Raw genomic sequence first — 12,423 nt, 5'->3', positions numbered from 1 at the left:
CAAAGTGGGGACAGCCAGTGGGCTGGAGGCCTCAGCGGAGCAGGGGGATTTGTTGAACTGGGGACTGGTGCAGATGGTTAGCGGCTTGCGAGCCTGGTCAGACCACGTGAAAGTCATCTGCACTTATGTGACTGCAGGCCCTTTATATAAAGGCTGTATTGCTTATCTTTTTAACATTTCTCATTTTTTCTAACTTATACTATGTATAACTGTTCATAATGTAACTTTTTTCCTTTCTCTGTCCCTTAATTTCTCTATTTTGTAACTAAGATCTGTACCTAGTTACTTAAGATGCCACCATGTGGGGTGACATTGTAAACTTTTCGCTGTAATCCTATACTTCCATACTTGAGTACATGTGACAATGAAGGATTTTCTAAAGGAGGAGAAGGAAATTAAGCAGAACACTTTTGTGAAGAAATTTCAGTGTATAGCATCAAGGCAGCTGAAGACACAAAAGTCAATGTTGTGGTGAAGTTGCGAGAAATGCACAAGCAGCTGTTATTTTGGTTCCACTATGTGACTGGCTTGAACTTTGTACTGCTGGAGATTTGGAAAATGGTTTTTAGCTCTCTTTCAAGAAGTAGTTAGATGTTTACCAAAGCAACACGAAACAAAACACTCCAAAAAAAAATTCAAACAGGTAAGACAAAAAGTCATCAGGAGCGAAGTTGCAGAAGTAAAATGGATATTTTGCATCCTGCTTTTCGGAGACTTCCATTTAATGCTAACTTGACAATAGATTAGTTTATAGTAAGAAGCAGACAAGTTTTCAATTTTCTCAAAAACCCATTTTAAAATGTGTAAACTTGCAGAAAGAAAACAGAATTTGAAATAGAAAGATCATACATGTAAGACTTTTAATTCAAGTTTCTCATACCAAACATCCTCTTTTGCTTGAGATTTGAAACAAAAACAGAAACTGCTGGAGAAACTCAGCAGATCTAGCAGCTTCTGTGGAAAGAAAGCAGAATTAAAGTTTTGAGTCTGGTGATTATTTATCAGAACAAATTCTATAACTAATAGCCTAAAACCTCCTTTGCAAATAAATTTATTTTTAAATTTAAAATGCTAATTTCCTTTGTTTTACTTCCTCCACTAAAATTCCACCATGAAATTTTATTATCCTCTTACTTAAAATCTTTCATTCTTACATAATGCCATTTTGTTTAAAAAAAGGAAACTGACATACCACGGGGTCACCATCTTTTCACCTAATAAATTATACAGACATATAACACATGAAATACCCAGAAATGTTTTCTAAGAATCAAGAGAAAGAAAATGGATCCCAAACATAACAGGATGGAGATGAACAGTCACCAGACTAGAAATGTTAACTCTTCTTTCTTCCCAAAGATGTTGCCAGGCCTACCTAGCTTTTCAGCAATTTGTTTATATCACATTTTTTTGCTTCATTGAATTTCAAAATGCTTCTTCTTTCCCCACTCCATCACATGTAACACTAGCCAGACCAATGGAGGAGGATTAGTAACCTCCTGTTTTTCTCAAATATAAATGGGTGACCAGCTATCTGAAACTATTGGAAAGATGCTCATGTCTTCAAGAATTTCACTGTCCTTTTGGGATAGCACACAGTTTCTATTCAGCCTGTTTCGGATTTCAGACAATAGCTTAGTCAATATCAGGCACACATCTGGTACAGCTAACTAGTATTACTTCTAATATTTAAAAGGACATCTTGAAAGAAATGACATTTCCTCTAAACACTCCATTATTTCAAAAGGCATAGCTTCCCACTCACGCATTGCTGTGGCAGGACAGTTTCACAGAGAACATTTCAAGTCATTGTGATACTGTAATTTCCTTCTGTAGCCCAATATAGAGAAGTAGATAGAACACCTTTTTACACACAAGCTTCTGTGGAATAGCTATATTTCTCAGTCAATAATTTATTATTAAAATCCAGTTGGTAAATTTCTGTATGGCCTGGTAATTGCTGTGCAAACCAGAAAAATCTCAACTAATCCTGTTCTGTCCAGACTCTGTTGGCCGAAAGTCAGTCATTAAAACATGAACAAGTGAAGGCAAGAATTAAAAAATGAATGCAATAACATTTTGTTTTAAATCTAGAATAAGAAATCATATTTCAGTTATACAAAGCATTAATTAGACAATACTCTGAGTACTATGAGCAGTTCTAGGGTTATGATATAGGAAAGAGCTCTACAGAGAGTATGGTGTTGATTTATCAGAATGAAAGACAGACTCCAAGGTTTAAACTATGAAAACAGTTTACACAAACCAGAGTTGTGTGAGCTGGAATTTAGGAAGAGTGTTTTGATCAAAGTTTTCAAGATATCAGGAGGAACTTACAGTGTGGATAAAAATCATTTCTTCTGGTCAGATGTACAAGTCTAGCGGTCACTGCCTAAAACTTACAGCCACATGTTTCAAAAGCGAGATTAGGAAATACTTAAACATGAAAATAGTAATTAATGCTGGATTAATTGTTCGTTTCAAATTTGAGACAAATTGATATTTGGCAATTATAAGGTATTAAGGGATAAGTGGCAAAGGTGGAGATAGCACACAGGCTCTATTCAGCCTGTTTCGGATCTCAGACAATAGCTTAGTCAATATAAAGAACACATCTGGTACCGCTAACTAGTATTATTTCACAGATCAGTCATGATCTTATTGAATGACAGAAGAGGTTGGAGGGTGAATATGGCCAGGCTTATTCCAAAATAAGAATCATGCATAGATACTACAACCAACATAAGCATTCCTGGGTTTGAAAGAGGAAATGAAACGGAGAGGAGAAAGTAACAAATCCAAATTTGACAAATAATGCATAAAATAAAAGAATGGAATAATACGCAGAAACAATTGATCTAATGCTGGACTTGCAGACAGCAAGTTCCTTAATCTATAGGAAACAGAATTAAATGCATAGTGAAATAAAAATATCTGTGTAGCATGCTGCATACTTATCTTCCCCCAAAAGATCCTGATCAATGCTGCATTGGCTACAGCTAAAGTCAGCAAAGCGCTAGATTGTTTTCAGATGACAAATCACTAAAATACAGCAGCTTCTCCTTGCACAGGGTTCAAGTTTGGCCTCCTTTAATGTTTGCTGCTAGTTTTGGTCCCTTCAGAGGGGAACCCTGTGACTTTGAAAACAAAAAGGAACACAATTTATACCTGGTTTAAAATTCTTAGCTACCCTGACTGAAGGAGCTGTGCGCCTGTGTACTTCAAGGAAGTTTAGATACAGGACATACTGACTGGAATTTATAGACTAGGTTGTGTTCACTTAGACAAATTATTTCCACTGGATAATACAAGGATAGATGAAGATTGCTTACAGTTTATTGATGACCAAAATTAGACTATATGTTAGGCAGTTCCTCTTTCCCACAGAGATCACAATATTTAGGAATAGATTTCTGGCACTTCTGAGAAAGAACTGAACCAGTTTCTGGGCTGTTCAATTCATACAAATTATTAAATTGGCACACAAATACTTTATATACTGACTATTTCTATTTTGGGACAGGTCAATCACAATCTTTTTTATTCATGTGTTTTCTCTTATCTAAAAAGAAAAATCACAAACTTTCATGGAGGAGAACATTTTCAACTAATACATCTTCACTGTTCCAACATCAGAAAACTGTCCTTTCTCAGCTAATGCTTAATCACTTGCCCATATTATACACCAAAGATGATCAGGCTATTTATCATGACTACCCTCCCCCATGAGTGACTGTGTTGTGACTTTCAACCATTTCCCTTTTCCTTTAAGAAAATTGACCACTTCCCTATCTTGGGAATCCTGCATTGAGTAGTTGATTCTATATGATCCGTAAATTTTTATGTATTTGTTTAACTTTAATAGATGGAAACTCAAAAGCTTCAGACCCATGATTTCCAAAAACTGCAAATGAGTCTAACTCCACACTAGGAACATTTAGTATCATTACTGTTCTTGAATTGTCTCCAAGTAATACAGTGATGCTCGTGACAATGAGCAAGAATGAAAGCCACGATAATGAAAACACCAATGCTCCATAACAACATTGTTATTTTGTAACACTATTCAATTTATTGCAGATATTTTACAGCATTGGGACATTTTCTTAAATCCATGGGCCTCACAGATTCTTTGTCACTGTAAACTTTTCATTCTGTTAGAAGAAAATATATCCAGAGGTAAGTGACATGCTGAGGAGCATGTTAAATAAGATCAAGTGATAATGGTACATATTCATTTTTGTTGTCCTTTCCTCCAAAACTATATAGCATTTCTTTTAAAATCCATATTGCAGAACTGCATTCTAAACTGTAAAAGGTATTGCACAATGCTGTTTTGATTATTTCTGCTTCTCCTTCTACTTACTTCAAAAATATGGTTCAGATGACCTCCAACTGTAACAGCAAAGCTTAAGTCTGCCAACAATGTTATAATATTATCTAAACCTTGAGCTAAGAGAAACGAGTTCCAAATGATTGCAGCCAGGAGTCTAACCACAGTGCCACCATTCGGCTACATCACTGCACAATCATGGATTTTAATATCACTGAATTTTGCAAAGAAATTGCCTTACATTGTAAAACACTCTCTTTTGGCTGACCCATACAGTTTGGTTTCTTAAATGCTTCCTTCTTTCAGTTTCATTTTGCACTCAACATTAGTCAGTAACCCCTGTGTTTACTCAATGCCAAGAATTGAATGATATTCTGTTTGCATTATTGGAATCATCAAGGCTAAAATTATGAATTATAAAGCAGATGCTTCAATTGTAAGAGCAAATCATTTGCTGGCTGCATAAAGCACAACGTAACCCTGAGAATGAACCGAAATATCTGAAAGGGCACTGTTCAGGGATTTGGATAAATGTGACAATTAAGGAATGGTAATATATTTCCAACTCAAGAAGGTGTGAGACTCACAGAGGAGCTTGCAGGTTCAGTCACTGGTTATGCTCAGTGGTAGAGATTGCAGTTTCAGGAACATTATTCAAGAAAATTTGGTCACTTGTACAATGCAGTGTGGAAATGACACATACTGCAGCTACAGTAGTGGTCAAGGACAGAATGAATGCTTATGGTGGTAGGTGGGGTTCCAATCAAGTGTTTGTTTTTTTTCATAGATGTGTCTTTCATGAGTTTAATTTGAGGTTAACATCCTGTAAATAGAGAATACTCCACCACAATTCTGCCTTATGTCTCGTAGAGGCAGAGAGGCTTTTCTTTGTGTGGAAGTGAGATATTATTGCAAAATTCCCGCACCTTTAAACAACTCTTGCATTCATGTAAATGTTCTCAAAAATGTGATGATGATGGTAAATGATGAATTCCAGGACATGACGTCAGGATACATTTTCAAAATTTTGAGAGTTGCAAACTACTTCGAGGAAAGTGAGGGCTAGGTTGAGCATGCATCAACATTGGGTAATCGGAGTTAAGGTCTAAGTGTTCTGAAAATGTAGGGTATACCTTTAAGAGAGAGTTAAAAGCAACAGAACTACCTGACACAGCACCAAGTGTTCTCAATAAGGCAACAATATAACACTGGGTCGAAAAACTCGACTAGTTCGCTGCCTGGAGACAAAACAAATTCAAATTCGGCCAATCAGTTTAAATTATACCCCAAAAAAAAATACCAATTTTCAATAAGTTTGAATTGAGTATATTTACAATGACACAATCTGATGCTCTGGGGTATAAGACTGGGAGAAAATTTACCAGTTGAAAGGAGAACTGCCAAGTCCTAGCATGTAACAGATTGCTTAAAAAAACATCTTTCTCTTATCTAATCTAATCTAATCTAAAAATATCTTTTCGATCAGTAACCTGTGACACAGAAATTCCTAACAAGGAGAAAAGAAGAGAAGAATCTACAGCTGCCTGGTATTGAGATAACAAGTGTTGTTTTGGAAATCTTAATTGCGAATTTTATCAGACTAGTATTGTAGAAGAGGAAGGTAAAAGATAAGTTCAAGAAAGAAATTGCAAATTGTTGTTAGTTATTTATTCTCTGTTATACTTCAAGAAATAAATGTGTTAGTTTTTACTTTACATAGTTCTTGGCCACTTGAAATTTCACAGATTACTGCACAGGATAAATCTTTTCTGTGTTCCTGGTTTTAAATTAAGCAGGAGAGTTTACCCAGGTCACATTAGGTCAGTCATTTATCTAATTCAATTGTAGAATTAGCTTGACAGGCTAAATCGCCTATATTGTTCAATTAAATATCAAAGCACTGAAGGAGGGAAGAACTTAGTAATAACATGGTTTTTCCAGTAGGACACACAACTTCAGTCTAACAACTAGATGGAGGGGGAAAGGATTTAAAAACAGCAACGGAAGTTGGACCAAACTCAGGAAGGAGAGCAACGTCACTGAAGGAATGTAAAATGAAGCACTGTAAAATAGCTGACGGGAATGCAATCCATAACACCTTTACTCTACAGGAAATTTCTTTTTTATAAATTGCTTTTGTAGAGGTGACTGAGACTTCTAAAATCCTAGGTACACAATTGTTCTCCATTTCATTCAATTCACACAAGATCTTCACAGTATGTACTATTCACATACAAAAAAATGACATTAAATTACCTGCAACGTGGCAGAAACATTGATTCTTTGATAAATACCGATCCTGAAAGTAGGATATACCAGCAAGTTGCAACACTGTCAGGGCTAAAACAAAATGAGAGAGAATTATTTTAAAGTGAATGTACACACACAATTAAGCAAAGTATTTAAAAAAACATGAAAATCAATAAAATCACAATGTTAGTTTACTTAAAGGGCAAAAATGTGGATTTGGAATGCAATCTAAAGGACTCAATTATAACCTGAAATTCCACAGTCACATCAAAGAAGAATTGGGATGCTTCATGACAGTGCTAGACTGTGTAGAGGAATGCAATCGGAATCTTACTGTCATGTGCAGTCTAAGAAATTCAAATTACTCTAAACGCTTAATCAACCAACATTCTCAAACTATAGGCTTTTTGTTAGTTAAAATGCTCCACAATTTGCTCTTGTAGTTAATGCTACATTTTGAAAATGGGTTAGTCTTTGATACATCTAACGCTTAGCACTATGGAATAGTCATCAATAACCATAAAACTCAAATTCTCCACAGGTCTTGAAATACAGGTCATTCTGCTATAACACGCATTTTGTTAAAGCGGACTTGTTGTAACGCTATTGACGAATTGGGGAGACTGTTTCCCTTTTAAAATGTGTGTTGGCTATAATGCGGCTACATTGCCAATACTTAACTGGTGCTTCTAAAGCATGATATTTCTATAATGAGGAGTTGCACAACCATCACACTACAGGAGAACTACCCATAAATGTATTTTTCCACAACCCTCCAAGACTCAAGTCCTCAAAATTAAATACAAAGCCTTAACACCAACTTGCACATTACAATATTTTTGTTTGGCATTGAAGAGTATTCAGTAGTTCTGTTTTGACTAAAGCAGAACTTACACTCACGCTTTAAAAGGTCATGGTAGATACTGGTACTTTTGTAAACAGATATTCCTCCAAAACCACTTTGAGCTTGGACTCACTCCTGGGAAAACCCATGACTGAGATTTATGGCTTTCTTGTTTTAACTGTTTTGCTTGTAAATTGGTTGGTTTTCAGCTGTCAAAAAAGCCTCCAAGCACATCTTTCTTCTGGTACTGAAACATCTGTGTTGCATATCTAGTGTGAAACCCGTTGGTCCCCATGAAGAGTAGCTGGAAGATTTCCTAACGATGTGTTTCCTGAGCAATACCCATCTGCTATGACCTAAGAGATAACGGAGTGTCTAGTGACCAGTAGTGAAAAGATAGCCAACCATCTCAACATTCCAAATCTTAATCACTTTATGCCCCTTCAAGAACAAACCAAATTCAGGCTAAAAATATTTGTTTCCTCCCATCCACCCTCAATTCCCAAAGTGAATTTCTACAGAGAAAAGTTAATTTAATTTCCTTCGTCTGGTGTGCATGTGCCCTTTTGTGTTGGTGGCTTCAGTTATTTAGAGAGCTAAATATATATATTTTTATGTCACAAACTGTGCGCTAATCAGCTTTGCAGCTTCACTTATTAATAAATGCATAATTATTGTTACTAAGAAAACATAACTGATGTATCTTTTTATTCCAAATCGGTTGGAATATTTCACCAGTTTCCTCATTTCCCCTCCCCCCAGCCTGTCTCAGTCAAATCCATCAAATTCAGCACCGCCTTCCTAACCCGCAATCTTCTTCCCGACCTCTCCGCCCCCACCCCAGTCTGACCTATCACCCTCACCTTGACCTCTTTCCACCTATCACATTTCCGACGCCCCTCCACCAAGTCCCTCCTCCCTATCTTTTATCTTAGCCTGCTGGACAAACCTTCCTCATTCCTGAAGAAGGGCTAACAGTCCTGGACATCGATAGGAGCCCAGGCAACGTCTCCAAATGACTGACCTCCCGCCCTCCCTCCCTCTCCCTACACTTTCCCTGGAGTTCTACCTAGGTGTGTACTCTGAACCCCCTTCCCCAGATAATCTCTCCAACATTGCCATGTACAGGGCAAAGGTGGAACTTGACAAAAAGTTGCAGTAAAAAGTTGTGTGCGCGCGCGCGCGCGCTATTTGGAGACAGCTCCCCACCACCCCCAGCAAAGGCAGCAGCAGTCTTGCTGTTGGTGTCCAGTCCGGCTGCCCCAGAGTGGGGGGGGCAGGCAGAATGTGGGTGGAGGCAGATGAGGGGTGGGGTTGGGGGTGCAGAATAAGGGTGGGGACAGGTGGGGCTAGGGGTGGAGTCTGACAGTGGGCAGGGTGAACAGAGTTGGGAGGTTGCCCCGGGGGGGGGGGGGGGGAGATTGGGAGCACATGAGGGTGGAGGTGGAGCAGACGACTGGGAGGGGGGGTGGGGGTGCGGGAACTCGCGTGTGGTGTGCTGCTGCTCGTCTCCTGAATGGGGTGCGCACTGAACAAGTGCTCCCTGCCTCAATCCCATTGAACTCAGAACTCACGGGGGTGGGGCGCAGTAGCACCCTGACAGAGAGGGAGCAAGGCAGGCAGAGCGAGAAAAAAGGAAACCAGAAAACTCCGAGCCCCAGAGGGGAGGCATTGAATCAATTAACCAAACAATCAATTATCTGAACCAAATAGTGCCCGCCCATCTCGTTCAGATGATCAAGGATCCTCTGTATGAGCCACATTAGAAACTAGGTAAAGGATTTATGCTGTGACCCACAAAGTAATGAAACTAGAGAAAGGCAGCTGAGTACACCTATTTTGGCTGCAACAACAAAATAAACCTAGATAAATCTTTGCTCATCTCCCAAAGTAAAAATCTTGTAGGAATATCAGCAAAGGAATCTTGCAGCAATTTCAAAGCTGTTCATAGAGTCTAAATTGAAAAATCAAATTATTATGTGGAAATATTAAATTTTGAATACTTACTAAAATAAGACCTCATTGGCATCATGCTTTTCATAACGTACCATTGTGCACATCAATCTGAAAGACAGGTATTCACATGGTAAAGCTTTGAAAAAAGATAGCATTATAATTACCTGTTCACTTTTTAACCTCCACGTATTATTTTCAGGAAAACTAAACTTTAACAAGAGTGTTCCCTTGTAAACTGATTTCAAATTGAATTAATCATCAATAAAAAACACTCCAGAAGATTAGTGAATAAGATTCAATTTATTTTCCTTATTGCAATTTATTAAACAATTCTGTGACTTGTTCTTTTGCTCAGAAGAAAATCAATAAATTCCTAGCGCCACAATCTCTTCACATTACCCCCTAAAAATAATGATTGGACAGCATTGCTGAAATCCCCTGAATAGGGATTTTTAGATAAATACCCTTTGAGCTGTTACACAGTAGGGCTTTTCAACTGTAGATCCACAAAAAAAAACTGGATACCAACTATTTCTGTAAAATAAATTACACTCCTCCAGATTTTCTTGAGTCTTAAGCTTAAAGAGGTGAAATAACAAAATGGAAACAGATAACCCACTAACCCAGGAGACCAGTGCACATTTCAGAGAGACAAGCCTTACGGCTATATTTTTGTAGTTGGTAAATTTTCAGTAGAGCAGGACGGAGGAAAGAAACTAGCTGAAAAAGAAAGGAAATGCTATTCAGTCTCCCAGTGCAGCCGCTCGTGAATGCTTGAAGTAGATGTCTAGGAACTTGACCCAGAGTTCCACAATTTAGAGTGGGAATGGCGAAAAGCAAAACCATCAAATGAGAGAAGTCACAGGTACATTAAATTGGTTAGCATAATACATTCGAATTGGTTTACTAGAGCAAACTTAACAAGCAAAGCAACAAACCTCCTGAATTTGATACTTTGATGGTACATTTATAAGTGACTGTAAATAAAAGCCAAGGCAAATGACCAAACAGCTTGTTATAGGATTCAGACTGCCAGTCAGTTATAATCTCTAATCTTTTTAGAACGATCAACAAGCCCTGGGCCTTTTCTTCCCTATTTACCAAAGCCCTGGATTAACTCAACTAACAACTGTGCATGGAGCTCAACTGTCAATCAAAAGAGAATGCTGACCATCAAGAAGTGCAAGCACTTTGAGCTAGGAGGAGACAGGAGGAAGGGCCAAGTTATCCAGTTCTAAGCGTTAGTCTGTGTGTTTTATGGAGTACAAATTCACAATAAAATTAATTAAGTTTAAAAAGAACTACTGCTTAACAATGCACACTTACACCTTTCTTCAAGCCATGGCAATGGTATCTCTTATCCACACCTCTATCATACTCAGAATCAAACCATATTAACACTCTCCTTGCCTCAATGACAATGTTGTTGTAAAATAACAACCTATTCAAATCATTTACCCAAATCTACCTTTTTATTGAAGAAATTCAGCAGGTCTGGCATCTGTGGAGAGAAAGCAGAGATAACCTTCTTCATGATGTGGAGGTACCAGTGTCGGACTGGTGTGGACAAAGTTAAAAATCACATAACACCAAGCTATAGTCCCAACAGGTTTACTTGGAAGTACAAGCTTTCAGAGCGCAGCTCCTCCTGATAAAGGAGTTAGGCTCTGAAAGCTTGTACTTCAAAATAAACTCATTGGACTATAACCTGATGTTGTGTGATTTTTAACCTTCTTCATGAAGGATAGGCACTGGACTCGAAACATTAACTCAGTTTTCTCTCCACAGATGTTGCCAAACCAACTAAGTTTCATTAGCAATTTCAGTTTTTGTTTCAAATGTCCAGAATTATGGTTTTGTTTTATTTAAGAACATTTTTTATTGTTCCATGTCTACACAACCAAGTGGCTATCACACAATGCACTGATATCAATATCTTACAAACCTTTCATGATCTTACTCCTCCCAATATTATTACTTCCTTGAGCCCTTAATTCCTTAAGTTAAGGCCATAAGACACGAGTGCACAAGGAGGCTATTTAACCAGAGTCTACTCCACCATTCAACGAGATCATGACTGATCGGATAATTCGCAACTCCGTTTACCTCCCTTTCCCATCATAATTTTCAATTCTGTTCCTGATTAAAAGTCCATTTCAGCCTTGAATACACTTAAAAACCTAGCATCAACAGCCCTCTGTGGTGAAGGATCCCATAAATTTACTACCCCCCATAGAAGAAATTCCTTATTTCTGTCCTTTATGGGTGACACCTTAATCTGAGACTCATCCCAAATTCTCCCACAAAAGGAAACAACTTCTCAATACCTATTCTGTTAAGCATCTGAAGAATCTTGCATTCTTCAAGAAGGTTGCCACTCATTCTTCTAAATGCCAGTGAATACGGGCACAAGCTCCTTAAAAGAAAACTGCACCATATCCAGGATCGAGCTAGAGAATGTTCTCTGGACTGCACCAATATCAATAAGTCTTGCCTTAGGTAAGGGGTCCAAAGCTGTTCACAATATTCTAGATGTGGTTTTAGCTGGGGTATCATTTAGATTTAGCAAGATTTTCATGTTTTTATTCTCCATTCCCTTTGAAATAATGGCCAACGGTCTGGGTGGGTTACTCTTCCGAGGGTCGGCGTGGACTGGTTGGGACGAAGGGTCTGTTTCCACACTGTAGGAAATCTAATCTAAAAAAAAATCTAAACAGTCTATTTGCCTTTCCTTTTCCTGAACTTTCCTACTCCTATTCTAGTTTTTTTTTAATGATTTATGCACAGGGACTCCCAAACCTCTCTTTGTTGCAACTTTCTCCATTAAAGTAATATGCAGTACAAAACTCCAGATCTCCAATATTATATTTGTTAAGCTTTTGCTCACTCATTTAAATTGCTGACATCCCTCTGTAGTTTTCTTTTACCAAAATATATCATAAGAACAAACCCTTTGGCCCACCCAGTCTGTGCCGATTCCTAATCCTTATTTAGACCCGCTACTTATTGGCCATGCACAGCATCTATCCCTCTGTGCGCC

General features: G+C 38.0%; 1 protein-coding gene across 6 annotated transcripts in view; it reads right to left on the bottom strand.

Annotated features, from left to right (window-relative positions):
* Positions 1–12,423, bottom strand: part of LOC122556577 (rap guanine nucleotide exchange factor 6-like) — a 375,201-nt gene that overhangs the window by 267,884 nt on the left and 94,894 nt on the right. For all 6 annotated transcript variants that reach the window (XM_043703419.1, XM_043703411.1, XM_043703415.1 and 3 more), the window contains exons 3-4: positions 9,435–9,491; positions 6,590–6,673 (exon numbers count right to left, since the gene is read on the bottom strand). In XM_043703419.1, coding sequence (XP_043559354.1) covers positions 6,590–6,673; positions 9,435–9,491 — 141 coding nt within the window. The remainder of the gene's footprint in view (positions 1–6,589; positions 6,674–9,434; positions 9,492–12,423) is intronic.

This window comes from Chiloscyllium plagiosum, chromosome 14 (assembly GCF_004010195.1).
Source record: "Chiloscyllium plagiosum isolate BGI_BamShark_2017 chromosome 14, ASM401019v2, whole genome shotgun sequence".
In the NCBI taxonomy this organism is placed as follows: Eukaryota; Metazoa; Chordata; class Chondrichthyes; order Orectolobiformes; family Hemiscylliidae; genus Chiloscyllium; species Chiloscyllium plagiosum.
The sequence above is the reverse complement of the archived record's forward strand: the minus strand, read 5'-3'. Positions and strand labels throughout refer to the sequence as shown.